This window comes from Pituophis catenifer, unplaced genomic scaffold (genome assembly GCF_029215685.1).
Source record: "Pituophis catenifer annectens isolate HBS135680 unplaced genomic scaffold, rPitCat1.0.hap2 SCAF_6, whole genome shotgun sequence".
Classification (NCBI taxonomy): domain Eukaryota; kingdom Metazoa; phylum Chordata; class Lepidosauria; order Squamata; family Colubridae; genus Pituophis; species Pituophis catenifer.
Window position 1 is genome coordinate 21,329,691 of NW_027256886.1, and position 19,343 is coordinate 21,349,033.

Genomic DNA, 19,343 nt, shown 5'->3' on the forward strand with positions numbered 1-19,343 from the left:
TACCATGGTCAAACAGAAATCAGATCCTAGAAGGTAGTGCTGGCAAATCACTGCTCTACTATTACCAGGAAATGATACAGACATTTCCTTATGGCCCCCGGGATACAAGTTACTTCATATGAAGCCAAAATTATTCATTCTCCTTGCATATCACATTAGGATACTTATGAGAAAGCTTCTTGCTTTTAGGATTTTTAAAGGAGACAAATAAAAGGTCATTTTGAGCATTTAGTTTTATTCAGATGGCCCTGCAGGCCTGTACAGTCCACCATTCCTAATAATTGAATAGGTAAGTAGATGTAGAAATTGCATGGCTCTCTTTGTATGGGAAGGACTGAGGAGGGACAAAATTCCCTTTGTACAAGTAGGCTGAATTTTTGGGTTGGTGTTCCTCTGAGAAATCAGACATATGTTTCTTCATAGGCAACTGACATTTTAGCAATATCCAATATATGGCAACTGAAAAACACACCCTTATGCTGCCTTGAGCTCCTTTCAGTCAGTAACTGATGTGTCTGGCCCTAGAATCATTTCTCAAATTTTGCTCAGGCATCCAAATAAGTGGGATTCTTATTGCAGGTGAATTCCAAGGTATGGAAAAATAGTCAATAACATTAAAATATATTATTTGCTGCATGATGTCTAGAAGAATGGAAAGTGGAAAAAAAATCACTCTGTCCCACAATCTATTTTCACGTATTATTAGAAAATTAAACTTATTACATATCCTTCAAATGTTCATGTTACATTACAGGTCTGCCTTGTGTACTCAAGTTCAGGGAAAGGTTATTTAGTCTTCTAGTTCAGACTCGGTAGCAATTATCAAAAAAATCAGGTAAAGATCTGATAATTCTCCTGCATTTGATCCTCTAATTAAGGGAAGGCTTCAAAAAAATTGGAGAGAGGTATGTAGAGAGCATTATGGTGAGGTCGAAAGAGACAGAAAGATGAAAAGAACATTTTCAGCTTAATTTAATATCAAGCCCCTAAAACAAAACATTTTAACATAAATTAAGATAGTGATTCATTCATGGAATTTCTGTACAAACAAGAGTCTGTTTCATGACTTTTAATAAAGTCAAAACTTTGATTCAGGATGAAATTGCTCTGAATTTTCTTCATTTGTTCAATTGTAAGTCTTGTAACAAATTGCTTGTGGGCAGTTTCTTGTATAGGACTGATCTGAAGGTGCTTTAACCTTTGACCTTGCCCTTTTTCCCAAGAAGTTGTCCTGTTGCTTCAAGGTATTGGTTAATTAATTCTTCCTGTGTATTGAATGAACAGGCTTGGTATTTAGTGTATTCCATTGTGTATTCTCCTTTTCCCTGAAGAGAAAATATTCTCATATTATGAATAATTCAAACAATTTATCAATTGACAAATGGTAAAGTGCTAGTTTACATGCATTGCATGGTGGAAGAGAAATTTACAAGCATAGCTTGACACAGTAAGTAGCTGATAACTGGACTAGCAACCGAGTGTACAATTTGAAAAGGCACTGCAATTCTTTGAAATACATACACTCCTAGAGGTAAAAAGCTAGATTTTCAAATCAGCTTCCAACCTTTCTCTATTCTCATCTTTGTTTCTGCATTCCTTTTACTTCACTTTCTCCTCTCATTTCTTTTAACTAAGGGCGATAAAAAAAGATTTAAACCAAAGGCAGAGTCTAATTATTTATATATTTATTGATTGATGTGTTGCCCATCTTGTCTAGAGGCCACCTTGGTGGCTTACAAACATTTGTCTGCCCTGGTGGATCATCTGGCACAGATAGCTGTGTTTTAAATGAACCAACTAGAGCTGTCCAACTAGCACACTCTCTTCTTCACCAGGAGTCAACACAAAAGGAAAAAATAGGTGTAGGCAAAGAGCTTCTGCATGAATACAACATCTGTTTATGCTAGTTTTGCACAAATCCAATTTTTTCCTTGAAGGGGAAGCAAGAGGCAAAGAAAAAATATGTTTGGAGTGGCTAACAGTGGCAATACTATTAGTCAAACACTAATATCTGCAGCACTATTAGTCAAATGGGTTTGTTTAACAGACCAGATGAAAATCTCAGAGGGACAGAATTTAGGGTAAAGACTCATCTCTTCTATAAATTATTCAGTCTCTTTCCTTTCCTTTCCTTTCCTTTCCTTTCCTTTCCTTTCCTTTCCTTTCCTTTCCTTTCCTTTCCTTTCCTTTCCTTTCCCTTTCCCTTTCCCTTTCCCTTTCCCTTTCCCTTTCCCTCCCGTTTCCCCTTTCCTCTGCTCCCTTCAGGTTCTCTTTCCACTTTGTTACTTTAAACAAAATTAATTATTCATTTTCAGAAGCTGCATCTATACCAACACTGAAAAAAATGACATGTCCTATAGTAAAAATGACCTGAATGAGATAATGATAAATGCTGGAAAACTATAACAAAGCTTTAACAAATTCAGAAAGTATCTGCTCACTTACCTCTGTACATGACCTTAGTTCTGTAGCATATCCAAACATACTGTTTAACGCCACCTAAGGAAAAAGTGATAGAGAATTGGTGGTAATTGTTTTTCTTAATTTAAGAAGCATCTACAAAATTACAATTCGGGGTTTACAAGTCACTTAAAACACCTACCACTAATAGCACAGTAAAATTTAGCTTCTTAGGATGAATTCAAGGCATGATATGCAGTTCCTTCATTCCCTTTTCGTAACTTAACTAATAACAAAGAATCTCATGACACCCAAAACATCAAGTTATTTATATGTCCTGCTGTATGAACTGTAAGATGCAATTCCATAGTTTCCTTTTCCGAGGATTCAAACTCAGAGGTGTGTGAACCAATCCTGGAAATCTGGATTTCTTGTGTCATAAAAATATAACCCTGATGCTCTCTTCCACACATCATTAATCTGAAAGCATTAGCAAATGAACTTTAAATAATAAAAGTGCCAGAATGAACAGTTAATGTCTAATTTTACTGAAGTTTATTTATTTAGCATATGGCAGTGCAAAGAAAACTGGGAGTCTTCTGCATCAAAAGCAGTAGATGTTCGGCAGCCAATCAGACCCAGAAGTGGCCACCAAGTTGAGACAAATTAGCCAGTGGATCACCATTGCCCGAGGGGTGCCCAATGGGGGCTCCCCTCTTCCGTCTCCACCCAGGTTGCCACCAAAATGGTAACTATTTATCTATTTGCATTTTTCATGCTTTCAAACTGCTAGGTGGGCAATTGCTGGAGCAGATGGCCGGAGCTCACCCCCACTACTTAGTACCCTGGTCTTAAATTCAGGTCTGCTGACCATCAAGTCTTAGCTCTAACCACAGAGCCACCACACCCATTTTATTAAAAATTTTAATAGCATTGTAAAAATTAATATAAACTAACAAGAAAGAAAAATAAAAATTTAGAAGGTGCAGAAAAAAGTAAAAGAAAAAAAGTAGGAAAGAAAAAAGCAAAAAAAAAACCCCACCCAATAATAAATATATGGCTTTCAACGTTCATTACACTGAGTGTAAGCTATCAACTTTTTGCTCGCTTTTAAGGTTACAAATAAAAAAGAACACTTCTCGTCCTAGCCTCATTTTTACCTATATGAAATCCCAAAACCATCTTTTTAGTCCTGATTCAGCAAAAAAAATCCACTAGGAATTACCAGAAATATAAAACAAATAATTTAGCTCTGATTAAATAGTCCAACTTTATATTTCTTCATTTTGTTCTTCAAAAATCTTAATGTTTAAATCATTCCACTGGCATTACAAGATTTGAACTTTCATCAATCTTCAGTATTCAAGTGGGATTTTCACAGCTTTCATGAACTTACTTTGAAAAATAAGTAAAGCGGCATCATCCAAGATTTTCCCCCACAACTGTTCCATATCTAGAACCTTTTCTTGATTTGTCTTTTGAATTCACATTTTGGTAACCTTAATTTTGTTGTCTTCCATACCTTCAAACTCTATAATGTCTATGTCAAATAAAAGTTTAATTTTTTTCATCATCTTCTTAAAAAATCCACTGAAATCTGTATCCATTCTGAGATATTAATTATTAGTATTTCAGTCCAGGTATAAAAAAATCTTTCAAGGTAAGAAAAAGTTATAACTGACTTAGCCATTTTAATTCTATTCTGCCTGGTCCTTTCGTTCCTTCAAGTGTCAATCTGTAACCTTCATTAAGCCATAGTTCCTAATATGGGTTTAGCTCCATTTCAGTAGTTTCCTACAACTATACGATTTTCATGTTTTTCAAATCTTTCAGCAAAAATAAACAATATTCCAAATATCTCTGGACTCTCAATCCATTTAAAACTTTTTAAAATTAATCCCCCCCTCCTTGCCAATTATATAATACTATATATTAAATTCTTGGTTTAAAATTTCTTAAATCCAAAGAAGATAAAACCGGAATCTGCCATTTTGAAGGTCTCTAATGTTGATAAGGTGGTTAAATCAAACATTTCCAAATATGATTAGAAAGTAAATTGGCATGGCTTAATGTCCCTATGTAAATGCCCTGCTACTGGTCAGAGTAAAGACATTATCTTCCTTGTTTCTTGACACTCAAATTTACAAGAGACTGCTGTTTATGGTCTCCTCACAAGAAGCTGCCATGAGAGCACTCATGACTGATCACATGTTCTTACTCTCCAGAGGCCTTCAAAAGACCAGCTTAGTCAACTGGTCTTTCATTCTTCACAGCAATTGTTGTTTCTGCTTATTCATGGAGATGTCTTCAGTGAGCCATGACTCACAACAGAAGCAATAGCTAATATTTTAATTACTTAACTGTTCAGATTTGTTACAGAAAGTGTTCTGGTAAATAGATATGAATAAAATCATTATTTGAACAGTAACTTTAGATGACAGTAGTATACACATATACCTCAGCAGTAAGAATAAAATAGTCTTCAGCCGCCTCTTGCCCCGTGATAACACCATGACGGCGATTAATTCCAGCCATGACTGGTCCTTGGAATTCAGCTGGTGCTACGACTTCCACATCCATAATGGGCTCAAGAATACATGTTCTTGCCTCTTTCAGAGCTGAATTAGAAAGGAAGAGATGATACAACACCTATACAGTCAAATGCCTTTTTATATTTACTATTTAACACACATCCTCACAGAGAGTCATCTTGTAATGAGATAGGTGGCAAGTAAATTTAATATAAATGAATATAAATATAAATATAATATAAATGAATATCTATATAGAACTGTAGTATGTAAAGACTTATTTTCACATCACATTGAGTAATAATAAAAAAAACATTTGTAAAAAACAGTTGCATGATATACCCCAAGACAGGCAGTTTTATGGCCATGCCAGTTGGACAAAGCAGAATACAAACAGCAAACTGTCCTATCTAGAATCAAGAGGGATTTCCCTTGCTGAAGATTTTGAAATGAACATCAAGTGACAGATTGTTAAAGCCTGCTTAGTAGATTCCTGTTTCTTTAGAGGGCTGCATTAGATGATCTACAAACTCTTCTAACACATTCAATCATTTCATGGAAGTTACAGCCACTTATTAATATAAAGCCCAAATTTGTTTGCAACAACAAGATGGGGGAAATCATGATATGCAGATATAAATTGGAAAGAAATGAAATTCTTCAGAACATAAAGACAAGTCTAAAGTCATAAATGGTGGGTAGCAATAATATGGAAAGAACTAGACGCTTGATGTGAGGGATTGGTTTGGATAGAAAGAACTATCCTGTTTTTAAATATTGATATAAAGATATAAATTGGGACCAGAACTGTTGTTGCTGAGCGATGGGGTTATTAAGTAAGTCACACCCAATTTTATGACCTTTTCACAGTCACTAAGTGAAACACCATGGTCATTAAATGAATAATAGCTGTTAAACAAATCCGGCTTCCCCCATTGGCTTTGCTTGTTGGAAATCGCCTGGGAAGTTGCAAATGGCCATCATGCAACTCTTAAGATGCTACAACCATTGTAAATGCATGCCAATTGCCAAGTGGCCAAATTTTTATCACATGATGGTGGAGATGCTGTGATGGTCATAAGTTCAAGGACCAGATGTTTTTTCAGCACCCTTGTAACTTCAAATAATCATTACATGAATGGCCATAAATTGAAGACTACTTGTATAAGTATTATGGATAAGTTATAAAAGAACAGTAAAAGCAGGAAAGAAAGCATTTGAAAGAAAACTTCTTAGTACCTTGCCTCGTGGCACCTTCAGCAGCTCGGATGAAAGAGAGTTCATTAGAATCCACCATGTGAGAAGCTCCATCCTCCAAGACAAACCGGATCCCTGAAATTTTGTGACCTATCAATGGGCCTTTCTCACATGCATCACGGAATCCCTATAAAACATGACTTGGCCATTAGTGATTTCTTACCCAAACAATACTATAGACTTTTAACAGGCAGAATGTTACTGAAAATATATGTACAGAAAATATGATTCAAAGCAGTGATTTGCAATCAGAACATAATTAGGCATGTCCAGCATTGAAAATAAAATGAAACCTTAGAGATAGTGACATACTGTAAATTAAATAACTATGTACCATCAAGTTGTTGCTGACTCTTAGAGACCACATAAATATTGTAAAATTAGGTTATTGTAAAAAAGAAATGAGATATTTGAAGATGCCCTTGCATAGTTTTAAAATCCTAAGAAGTGAGGGATGAACTCAAGCCCTATAGTGGTCTCCCCATATATCTGCAACTTCCAAAAACTGCTGGTGTTTGCTTAAAATTTGGCATCAAATTCATCATTCTGACTTGAAAAGAAATCTCACCATCCTCTAGAATTGTACCTGAAAATAATTACGCTCTATATATAACAGTATAGGGGCCTGTCTGCAATTGTATCTGGTTCGTATTTAATGTAATAAAACTAAAATAAATATATATTACCTTTTCAATGGCCGGAAGAAACTGCTTTGGAATATTTGTCCCAATTGTTTTGTCAAGAAATTCCACTTTGGTATAATTCTCTGGTTCTAGAGGCTCCAGATACCCTATTACTTTTCCGTACTGGCCTGCTCCACCAGACTGCTTTTTGTGAGTATAATCAAACCTGCAAAAAATGAAAATATTATGTTACAGGCAAATCACATCTGTTCCTGTTGTTTAATGTAATATAATGTAATGTAAAGTAATACAGATTACTGTGTGTAATGGTTATGACAATAAGCAGCTTTGTAATCAGTCTGTGTGATCAATACCGATCTTTAGACCTGCAGGCAATTTTCAGATACAAACTTCTTATACAAGTGAACAGTCCAGGCTCCTTCCCTGGGTGTGTGAGTGTTGCACTTAGTACTTGTGTATTTTTATTATTAAGACATTTCATTTTAAAAACATTGTTTTAGGGTATATATCAGGAAGATATATTTATATATAGGTTATTATAACCTGTAAATAACTACACAATAGCTTTACAATGCCTTTGGCTTGTGTGAGAAGCTAATAGGGAATTAAGCAGAATTTCTCTTTTTGCACACAACATAGAATTGAACGGAAGGATGATTAAATGAATGTGTTGAAAGTGTGACTGCAATCTGCAATGACTTTCTAGGGAAGCTTCGGTAAAGAGCAAATCCTGCATCCAGATGCCTCAAGGAACAAGCCAAATCAACACAATCCTAAATTGCCTCAACAGAGGAATACAATCAAGGTCAAGTGAGGTACTAATACCACTCTATAAAGCCTTAATTAAACCACACCTAGAATACTGCATCCAGTTTTGGTCACCACACTATAAAAATAAGATGTTGAGACTCTAGAAAAAGTGCAGAGGAGAACAACCAGGATGATTAGGGGACTGGAGACTAAAACATATGAAGATCGGTTACAGGAACTGAGCATGGCTAGTCTAGTGAAGAGAAGAGAAGGACCAAGAGAGACATGATAGCAGTGTTCCAGTATTTGAGGGGCTGCCACAGAGAGGAGGGGGTCCAGATATTTTCCAAGGCACCTGAAGGCCAGACAAGGAATAATGGATGGAAACTGATCAAGGAGAGATTCAACCTAGAAATAAGGAGAAATTTTCTGACAGTGAGAGCAATCAACCAGTGGAACAATTGGCCTTCAGAAGTTGTGGGAGCTTCAACACTGGAGGCTTTCAAGAAGAGCCTAGACTGCCATCTGTCAGAAATGGTGCAGTTTCCTGCTGGGTGGGGTGGGGTTGGACTAGATGACCTACAAGGTCCCTTCCAACTCTGTTAATCTAATCTATTTGCTTTTCTCAAGGCAGAGCACAGTCCTCCTGCTCAACTCATGACTTACTTTTTAAAAATTGTTTAATCTGTCAAATATGTATAAGATAACATATATAAATATAAACACGATTATGCCTACAGGATAAGGATACGAATAAATGGGAACAGTAGGACAAGGACGGTAGGCACTTTGGTGCGCTTACGCAGGACAGCTCTGCGATTTGGATCGGGCTAAGAGGAAGCCCGGCCCAAAGCCCCTGGATGAGGTTGGGCTTGCTCCGCTCGGTAAATAACCGACCGTAGCCGCAGGGTCGACCGGGGGAGAGGGAGGAGGAACCACCGCCCCCGCCTTCCTCTGGATTGCCAGCGAACTCTGCTCCCTAAGCAAACATTCTTCGGGACGGGACGTTTCTCCTTTTGCCCTCTGGGCTGCGATCCCTTTTGGAGGCTCTTCCACGGCCAGGAAGAACCCATTCAATCCCCAAAGCCGGAACGGATCGCCTTGTTTTTCTTGCTAGAGTCGACGCCGCCCAATAGCTTTGGGGGGGGGGGGGGAGGGAATATGACCTCAAGGACGGTTTCCAATGGTTTCTGAGCCTCTTTCCTAGCTGGGGCCGGATTCGGGCTCCTGCATCAGGCGCCTCCCTGCAGCCCCGCGGAGATGCGGCTCCTTGGCGGCCCAGGAGGCCCCGCTCGGCTCCTCCAGCTGCTGCTTCCGGCTTCCCTGGTGCTCGCGGACCCGGAGTGGCCACTGCGCGCCGCAACCGGCTCCGCCCAGGCGCTCCCCGGGAAGGTTTCTTTGGGCGGCGGGGGCGGCCAGCAACGCTCCCCAGCAAGCGCGATGGAGATCCCGCCGTCCCATTACCCGGCCAACAGAGCCGCCGGCGCGGTGCTCCACTACCTCACCTATCAGCGCGGGAGCCCGCACGGACTGCTCGAAATGGGGCGAGTGAACCAAGCCAGCCTGGAGGTGAGCCCCGGAGGGAGGGAGGGGAGGGAGGAAGGAAGGAAAGGCTCAGCCAGGCAAGCACCGCGCCTCCCGCCCGGCTAACCTAACCCCGAGCACCGAAGCCAGCGGTTTTGTTTGGCAAGACCTGCAAAAAGCAGGCAGGACAGACAGCAGACCTGAAAAGCGGGGGGGGGGGAGCATTGGCCTTTGATCCCGAGGCGCCTCCCTTCCTGCTGCTTACAAACCAAACACAAAACTTCCCCTCGTCCGAACTTTTGTCTCCTCGCCCACGGTGGGAATCACGTCTGCAATTTTTAAGCGCCTTCAACACAGGATGTCATCCCTTCCTGGGATTTCCCGAGCTACGATCGTTGCATTTCCCAGACACGGTCAATCGCAATAGCACTTGTATTTATATAGCGTTTATATACCGCTTTACAGCTCCTCTCTAAGCGGCTTTACAGAGCCATCCTATTGGCCCCAACAATCTGGAGCCTCCTTTTCACCGACTTCGGAAAGATGGAAGGCTCAGTCAACCTGGAGCCGGTGAGATTCGAACTGCCCATCTGCTGGCAGTCCCCAGAGTTAGTTTGCAATATTGCATTCTAACCATTGCTCCACCAGGGCTCTTAAAAGTGAAAATATCAATGGGAAACCATTAAAAAAAAAAGATTGTTACAGTTGTTTGCATTCCATAAATAACAATACTGATCTGGTCAAAATACCAACTGAAAATCACTGAAAATGTTGGAATATGCCCTCACAGCCACAATCATACATACTGGGATTATGGGAGTAGTCCTCAAAACACCTGAACACAAGCTGGAAAGGATCGAATAAATGTATCATGTGCTTACCCTTGCAAGGCTGCCATGCTACGAATTTCATAAATACATCAGAATCACTTTATGACAATATGACACTTCACTTTGTTTTTTAGTAAGCATCTTAAATTAAGGCTTTACACCTTTCCCTTCCTGTTTTCAGTAATAAACCCATACAGATAAAGGATAGTAATCTCTACCAAAATATTCAAGATAAGCAATGTAATAATTCTCTTTTTATTTTAGGACATTCCAGGTACTGGGCATAAATACCATCTTAAGTTTGAAGTGAAAGAAATTATTCAGAATGTAAGTTTGGATCTTGTATTTTCTTTACTATAAACTGAATGACGTTTAGGGACTGACGTAGATGCTGGAGGCCCTAATCTGCATCCCCACCCCAAAGAAAGATACGTAATGCGGGCAGCTCTGCCCCAAATCACTATTTTGAGGCTATTATTAGGAATGAGGAAAGCTGTTTTGAGAAGGAAGGCTGCTGGGATGTGTGTTTATGGATGCATGTCTGTAGGGGTTGAGGTTAAAACCTTTCCTCTTTTCTAAGCCAATTTCCTCATAATCATACGTTAGAAGTGTCTTTTAATCCAACTACCTGTCTAGAGCAGAAATCCCTAGATCATCCACCCTCTCATGGTTGCCGATAGCCATAATGGTGATGAAAAATTGTTTGTGAGAGACAGAAAGCAAACTCAAAACTATTGTCATGTATTAGTCATGTTTTATGGCTTAAGATCACTATGAACCCAGCAACTGTAGTTTATTATATAATGGCAATTAAAACAAGCAAAGCTCATTGTTCTTCACAATCTAGAAGTAAAGGCTTAAAGCTGCTCCACTCTCCTCAAATCTCTATTCCCACCTAAAACACATTTGATGGTAAATATGTGTGTGTGTGCACATACACACACATATATCGGTTACCTAAGAAGAGGACAGAGCATACACTGACTCAAAAAAAGTTTTAAGCAAAATACAAAACTACTTTAAAAAAACAAGGACTTATTGTGATATGATCTCAATTTTTTTTTTTAATGGGGACCTTACATACCATCAAGTTCTTGCTGATGAATTATCCCACAATACAATGTGGAGGATAAATATGAAATGGCGTCTATCTTTTCTACATAAATGGGCCTGGTGACATGATAGAGCCGAAAAGAAATAGCAGAACAGAATCCATCATCGAAGGGAGTTGTAAACCTTTCAAGCCATTATTATTACACACAAACCTTAAAGTTGCCGAAGCTGAGCAACACTGCTATAAAGCAAGACTTGATCTTTCTTATTCAGGTGGCATCAGGTTTACTGTGAATTAAAATAAAGCCAGATGATCACTGCATGCTGCTAGCAATATCTCCAGAAGTTTTAAACTGGTCCAATTATTTCTGCAACAGGGCAGCTTCCTGAATTGCACAGCCGAGATACTTTATCATCATGGTGACACACCTATCGCTCCTGAAATACATTATACTATGGAAGGGGAGTTTGAGACACATTCGAAAGAAGCAGACATCATATTCTACAACAGAATTCAGCACCTGTCTGAGCCATTAGAGACCAAAAATATACCAGGTAAACTAAATGTTGCCATTTAAAGTGTTGCATTCTGAAGTTAAATAACATCTATTTATTTGTGTTTTCATATAACCAGTGACAGGAGATCCTAAACTTAAATTATTACAGTGTAACTTCCTACCTAAAAACTGTTAGGAAGTTCCAGAGATTCTTCCCTTCCTCTTAATAGCAGATTTTGCATTTTTCTTTTCCAACATACAAAGATCTAGAAGCCTGACCATATATGCATTAGGATGTGTGGCCATTTCTTGCAGGCGCACACCTATTTTAAATATTTTTATGAGATCTTTGCATTTACTGATACTTTTCCTTTAAAAAAAAAGTATTGTTCTGTTTTATTTCATTTCTGTCATTCACCATCTAAATAATAAGGTGAGAATAAGATCTGACTTTTATTTGAACCAGTCATACTCATCATGGTTGTTACTTTGAAAACTGTGTTTTGATATATGGAAATACAGAAAAAGTAAGGTGATATCATATCTCATCCTTTTCTTATAATCCATAAGTAAGCATTGATATATAAATGTATCACTTGCATTTCTGACTACAGTGTTTTTATTTTTTTTTCTTGGAAATGCATAATGGTAACAACCAGGAATCTTAAAAAGTGAATCCTGGTCTATGCATACTTATGTCATGGTAAATCTATTACTTTAGTATAAATTCCCAGATTTTTTTTAACATTCCAGAATATTAACATGGGTACACGCCTGAATTTGTCAGATGTTTCATTTTTAAGGGGGTAGCACTTCCCAAAACAAAGTTGGTGCACTATCTGGGGGCCCTTCTCTAAAAGCAAATGGCAACCCTGACCAGAGGGGCCTTTGCAAGGATTTGTCTTGTGCAAGTTGAATCCACTCCTGGACCAGGGTGGGGTGGGCTCTGCTCACTGTCATTCCTGCCTTAGTCATTTCCCAATTGGATTACTGCACTGTGCTCTAGGTTGTGTTGCCTTTGAAGCCACACCTGACATGGGGCCAGGTTACTTGCTGGACCACCTGGTCTCTTTAAGGTTTCTGGCTTTTCCAGATCCAACAGAATGAGAATGATCGAAATCTCTTCTGTTGATCATTATAATCTTACAGGACCTTCTTTCTCGTGATTGCTGCCCTATAGAACAACCTTACCCTTGAGATTTGGAAAGTCCTGGCCCTCTCAAGTCTTTCAGAAGGCTGAGAAAGCCTGGTTTTTTTTTGCATTAGGCCAGGATGTGTGTGGGGTGGGTGCCCATAATATATCTTTTGTTTTGTGAAATTGCTATTATGAAATCTTTGGATATATTTTTCTCTCCACTGGATTAAAAAAAAAATATATATTGGAATTTTAGTAAGGTGCTCAACACCTTATATATTTAAGATGGGCAGCCATATATAAATTTTCTAAACAAATAAATAAAAATTATTTATGCTCCCAACAATGGTGCCAAACAATAATAATATTTGGCTATAGGATGTCTGTAGCTATTAGAATTATAAGTACCTCCAATATGGATCTTAATAGTATTACGTGTCCAGTGTTGCCCACATAGTCCATCCAGATTTAGTTCCCCCCCCACACACACACCTCTTTTTCAATAGTTATTTCAGCTACATGGCTACTAGATCAAAATCCAAGTTCCAGATACACAAGAAAGAATGCATGTTGCATATACCCAGATAATTTTTACTAAAGCATACATATTCACAATACTGCGCCTAGCCCTGCATTCCTCTGTCTCAAGATTTATTTCAGTACAACTTTTACTTATATTTCCAGATAATGATGGAAATATGCCAGCCGAAATGAAGCCTATTTTCAACTTAGCCAAGGTTGCCTCTGGATATATAGTATGGCAGAATTCGACAGAAAACACCTGGTACAATATGATTCAAATTCAAAATGTCAAACAAGTGGTAAGTCAAAGTCTTAACCGACTTCAATTAGAGTTTCTTTCCCACCCCCTTCAAAAGACTGCTTCCCGCTTCTACGTTATGACTGTTTTAAAAACACCAACCTCACTATTTATGACTCAAAAATCGCTAACTCATTTCCCCAGAGCAAAAATAATGCAACTGTCCAGTCACTTGACAGTGAGATGGGCAGCATAATAAATTTAATAAAATAAACATTAAACAACTACAGAGCCAAAGAAGAACAGAAGTCATGCTATTTGGCATTCCCCTCTTGAGAAATCAGGGATTTACAAATTAAAAGACCCACCAACTCAGGAAAGACTAACACAAATGCCAGAGATGGAAAGGTGAAACGGGGAAGAAACATCTATTTTACAAGTTAGTTATCATACTTTTCAGAGTATAAGACACACTTTTCCCCCCCTAAAAGAGGGTGGAAATGTTGGTACGTCTTATACACTAAATACAGCCATTTTTGGCCTCCCAAAACCCCGCACGTTCCATTTTCGCCAAAAACAAGCCCATTTTTTGCAAAAATGGGATGTGCAGAGGGTTTGGGAGGCCTGCGGAGTGCTCCTGGGGGCTGCGGAGGGCAAAAATGTGACTCACGGAGGCCAAAAACTATTTTTTTTTCTTACTTTTCTCTTCAAAATCTTGGTGTGTCTTATTCTCCGGTGAGTCTTATAGTTCGTAAAATACGGTAGTTGGAATCTTGATTCAGGCCATAGGCCAGACATTTTCCACCCCATCTTAAAAAGAACACTTTTGAGTACTCTGAGGCATTTTATTTTTAATTTTGTTTTGTTCTTTTATAATACAGCTGAACAATTTTTCTGGACTCATGGTTGCATTTTTTTTTTTTTTTTTTTACAGTTTGGTAACAGGTTATTTGAGGTTTGGGATAATACCAAAAACAAACATGAGATTATAGCAGAGTCTAGATCAGTTCCTGCATATGCTGCCTTTAAAAAAACACACCTTCTATTCTGTTTTCCCCTGAATTATAAGGAATACGAGGTCACAAAAATGCAATAAACCAAGGAGTCACTCCCTAATGATTGAATATTATGAGAAAATAAGCAAAGAGTCATAAAATAATAAGCAAAAATTAGCAAACCATTTGCTGGGATAAGACAAGTATGTTTCTCCTTAAGAGAGAATATAACCCTCTGGGTTTTTTAAAAGAAAAAAGTTGCAAACTATACAGTTGCTTGAGCCAGTAGAATTTTTTTTAAACTTGGGGGCTTTGCATCTAGGCTTATATGATTAAAAGAAAGGAAAACCAAATCTCTTCTGATTATTCAGTTCTCAAATATACATTCTGTATATTATATACAATTAATTAACTGTACTTAACCAAGGACTGTAGTTGCTGAACTGATTTTCCCTTTTATGGTTTCAGAAAAGAAATGATGACTATCTTGAATTTTCCTATGAGGTTTTATTCCATGATATTGCCTCCCAGGTAAGTAATATTTTGAAAAAGTTTTTTTTTTAAAGCGCACAGCAGAAGTTATACATCTTGTTTTCATATAACAACAACATTGGAGTGTCCAGGCAACAGTCAAGGATGCTAAATTGGATATATAAGAAATGGCTCCAAAATAGGGAGCAGTGTTGTAGAAACAGCCCTCAACTTGCAATAGCAATTACAATAACACTTTAGACTTGTATACCGCTTCACAGTCCTCTTTATTGCCCCCAGCAATCTGGGTCCTCATTTTATTGACTTTCGCAGGATGGAAGGCTGAGTCTACCTTGAGCCAGTCAGGATCGAACTCCTGGCAGTGAAGAGTGAGTTCTAACCACTGTGCCACCACGACTCCTACAACCACAGCTGGAAGCAGAATTTCTGTTGTTAAGCAACTTTGCTTAACGAGTCCTGCCCAGTTTTAAGAGCTGGTTGCCATGGTTGTTGAGTGAATTACTGCAGCTATTAGGAGACTCACACAGTTGTTAAGCAAATCCAGCTTCCTCCATTGACTTTGCTTGTTGGAAGTCAATCGGGAGGGTCCCAAATGGTGACCATAGGGCCCTGGGATGCTGCAACGTTGAAAATACACGCCAGTTGCCAAGCATCCAAATTTTGATCATTGACTGTGGAGAATGCTGCAACGGTCATAAGCGTGAGGATCGCTCATTAGTCACGTTTTCAGTGCTGTTATAACTTTGAATGGTCGTAAGTTGAGGACTACCTGTAGACTGTACTTTTAAGTGCAGCCTGATCTGATTCATGTCCAGCAAAACATAAGAACAAGATAGCCCAAAGAACAAGATGACTCTCTTACTTAGTTGTAAGCAGACCCCAGCTTTTGTTTTCAGAATAGGAATATGGCTTAATGCTATAATTCAATGGGAGGGCAAAAAAAGCATGGAATATTTGGCTTCTAAACCATCTGTATTATCAAAATAAAACCCCACAAGACCAGAGCCGTGAGTTCTATGGTTGCAAATCTAGAGGTGAAGCTCTTGCCTCACAATCAGAAGGTTGTGAGTTCGATCCTAGGTAGAAGCATATGTAGGGTCTCCTGCTTGGGCCGGGGTTGGACTAGATGACCTGCAAGGTCCCTTCCAACTCTGTTAATCTGTTTTCTAATTATTGGGAAGAACAGCAGGGATTGAATAAGATGCCCAAGCCCAAAATATTAAGGTCAGATTCAAAATTCATGTTACACTGACCAAAGACTTCTTGGTAGGGAATCTAAATGCCTGTAAGGGTACCATTTTTCAAACTAGCAGTTACAATTGTTCTTTTACAACAGCATTTAGTATTGAAAGAAATGATGAAGACTTCACAGATGGCCATTGCTGATTTCTAAGCATACAGTAGTTCTTACTAAAGGGAGCGGAAATGGAATCATCATTTCCTTTGATCTAGATGCCCCTCCTTTTTTTTAATCTAGTTAGCAACTTTGGATATCCAGTACAAGTAGTCCTCGACCTATGATCATAATTGAGCCCAAAATTTATGATGCTAAGTGAAACATTTGTTAAGCCAGTTTTGCCCCATTTTACGACTTGTCTTGCTACAGTTGTTAAGTAAATCAATGTTAAGTTAATAACCTGGTTAAGTGAATCTGGATTCCCCATTGACATTGCTTCTCAGAAGGTCGCAAAGGGTGTTCACATGATCTGGGGACACTGCAACCGTCATAAATATGAACCAATTGCCAAGCATCCAAATTTTGGTCACATGACCGTGGGGATGCTGCAATGGTCACAAGTGTGAAAACTTTGTTAGTAGTATAGCCTTTATTGTCACTGTATATCATGTATAGAACGAAATTGGTTTTAGCCTCACTGATGCAATCCAAAACAAAAAATACAAACAACATAAATAGTATAAAGAATAATCCTTATGCAAATAATTAGGGGGAACAAAGAAAGAAGAAAAACTAGGCATACATTTCCACTGGTGCATGGAGTGATTATGGTTGTGTTTAAGAGTCTGGCAGCCCAAGGATACCCTGTTTGCCCCAAAATAAGACATCCCCGATAATAAGCCCGATCAGGCTTTTGAGCGCATGCGCTAAAATAAGCCTCCCACCCCCGCCGAAAATATTTAAACACAGAGCTGGAAATCAGGTAAGATGACAAAAGGAGCCCCATCTTGCTCCATGTGCCCCCAAATAATAAGACCTCCCTGAAAATAAGGCCAAGCGCTTATTTCAAGGTTCAATAAAATATAAGACAGGGTCTTATTTTCAGGGAAACATGGTAGAAACTATTTTTAAACCTATTTGTTCTGCTAGCTATGGTTCGATGTCTTCTGCCCGACGGTAGAAGTGCGAAGAGACACTGACCAGGGTGTGAATCATCTCTGAGTATCTTTCTTAGTCTGCTAAAGCAGCGAGACCTGGTCATAAGTCACTTTTTTTCAGTGCCGTTGTAACTTTGGTCATTACATGAGCTGTTGTAAACCAAGGGCTACATATTTTTGTACATATTTTTAAGAAAATAGGGGTCACAATATGATCCTAAGCTTTAGGGGTGACCTGAAGACCAAAGAGGATCTCAACTGAGTTGAGGACCAAACTTTAACCAAAGATGAATATTGTTTATTTTCCTGAATTGAAGCTCAGAAACCAGAAATTCTATATATCTGTCCATTTGAGGGTTTTTCCCCCCTAGCTAGAAACAGGAATTCACTGTTGAATGTTCCAATTGTCAGGCCATTTCCTTGGTACAACGAACAGAAAAGTGTGGTATCTTCCCTGTTAGAATTCTAGTAGACTACAAAGACCTGGATATTTCGAAGGGCCTTTATGATGGTGGAGAATACAGGCAATCTTCGACTTAACTACCACAATTGAGCCCAACATTTCTGTTGCTAAGTGAAACATTTGTAAAGTGAGTTTTCCCCATGACTCCAGGACACTGCAATGGTCATAAATATGAGTCAATTGCCAAGCATCTGAATTTTGATCACATGACCATGGGAATGCTACAACAGTTGTTAAGTGTGAAAACTGGTCATAAGTCACTTTTTTTCAGTACCGTTGTAACTTTGATTGGTCACTAAACAAACTGTTGTAAGATGAGGACTACCTGTACTTGACTGACTCCTCAAGATGTAGCAACAGGTTGCGGCTGGGTTATGTTAGTTTCAATCCTGCCAGCTGGATATGCTCATATGTTTTATCTAAGTATTACCATTTGGCTCTAGCATTTTTCTTAAAATGAGTGCTGCTACTCAGAGTTGAACATATTGGAGTGGCACATAAGCCAGAGTAATCAATCATCCTGCTGGATTCAGCCCAATATTCAAGCCTGTCAAGGACATTTGAAATGTGGCTTTTCTCTCTAAAGCTTTAGCCGCTCACTCCATTTTAATGTCATATGCAGGCGGAGTCCTTTTGTAAGATGTGAGTTTAATTGCAAGGTTACTGCAAAGTCTACCTCCTATGCTTTTCCTAAAAACACCATGGCACTACAAGATAATGCTAGCCAGGGAACCCACTGTCATGCAAACCCGAGATATGGGAAGACTCAGCTGTGGTACAGCATATCATTCAGAAAAGGCAGTGGGAGAACTGAAATAGCAGAAGTACAAAGGACAAGGTTGGAGATACATACACAAACACAGCTGCACATTTTCACTCAAATTTCATGATCCACAAAGTTCAACTTACTATGGCTGTGAAATTCCTCTCTATTTCCACTCTGGAAGCCTTGCAAAATTTTTGTTTCACAATTCAAAAGCATTACAGATCTAGCTTTCAAATAAAAGTACATCAGACAATGTTTTAGGATTTTTTTTTCTGTGATCCACATTCTGAATTGCCTGACCTATAGATCAATAACCTTTATGAATAGGAAAAGAGAAAAGAAATGGAATGTGGCATAAAGTACCAAAAAAAGAAAGAAAGAAAGAAAGAAAGAAAGAAAGAAAGAAAGAAAGAAAGAAAGAAAGAAAGAAAGAAAGAAAGAAAGAAAGGAGCAGAATCTTCGTTTTGGTGCCATACTCAGAAATAAAATATACATCCCAGATTTCCATAAAACTTGAATATTTCTAATATTTTGTGTTTTTTATTTGCAGGAAATTATTCCTTGGCACATGCAAGTTCTATGGCATCCACAGCATGGAGTGAAAGTAGCACAGAATAGTCGCCAGTCAAAGTGATATTAATTAAATCTTACATGTTCTTAAACTGATGAGGTGAAAGCAACTACCTATAGCTAAGAAAAATATTACCGTGTTTCCCCGAAAATAAGTCCCTGTCTTATATTTTTTTGAACCCTGAAATATGTGCTTAGCCTTATTGCCATGTGCTCAAAAGCCCGATTGGGCTTATTATCAGGGGATGTCTTATTTTGGGGGAAACAGGGTACTTGGAGGTTTTAGATACCCTTCCAATTCTGTATATCTTCCAAGAACTAAGTAAATATCCTTGGACCCTG

General features: G+C 38.6%; 2 protein-coding genes across 2 annotated transcripts in view; one reads left to right on the forward strand and one right to left on the reverse strand.

The window, feature by feature from the left end:
* Positions 1-218: 218 nt before the first annotated feature.
* The window catches only part of GFM1 (G elongation factor mitochondrial 1), a 45,729-nt gene continuing 26,604 nt past the window's right edge, over positions 219-19,343 (reverse strand). The window contains exons 14-18 of the mRNA XM_070946374.1: positions 6,875-7,037; positions 6,171-6,315; positions 4,858-5,018; positions 2,446-2,499; positions 219-1,325 (exon numbers count right to left, since the gene is read on the reverse strand). Coding sequence (XP_070802475.1) covers positions 1,194-1,325; positions 2,446-2,499; positions 4,858-5,018; positions 6,171-6,315; positions 6,875-7,037 — 655 coding nt within the window. The 3' untranslated portion in view covers positions 219-1,193. The remainder of the gene's footprint in view (positions 1,326-2,445; positions 2,500-4,857; positions 5,019-6,170; positions 6,316-6,874; positions 7,038-19,343) is intronic.
* LOC139318778 (latexin-like) lies at positions 8,825-19,343 on the forward strand. The gene is made up of 6 exons (XM_070946375.1): positions 8,825-9,151; positions 10,201-10,263; positions 11,367-11,544; positions 13,306-13,442; positions 14,845-14,907; positions 18,982-19,343. Exons 1-6 carry the CDS (start codon positions 8,843-8,845, stop codon positions 19,063-19,065), a joined length of 834 nt encoding a protein of 277 aa, XP_070802476.1. The 5' UTR covers positions 8,825-8,842; the 3' UTR covers positions 19,066-19,343.

Bases quoted from the DNA above. Each gene is read 5' to 3' on its own strand.
- LOC139318778 (XM_070946375.1), top strand. From the start codon at position 8,843: ATGCGGCTCCTTGGCGGCCCAGGAGGCCCCGCTCGGCTCCTCCAGCTG. The intron at 10,264-11,366 runs GTAAGTTTGGAT...TTTCTGCAACAG, and splicing joins TGAAAGAAATTATTCAGAAT to GGCAGCTTCCTGAATTGCAC. The intron at 11,545-13,305 runs GTAAACTAAATG...TTATATTTCCAG, and splicing joins AGAGACCAAAAATATACCAG to ATAATGATGGAAATATGCCA.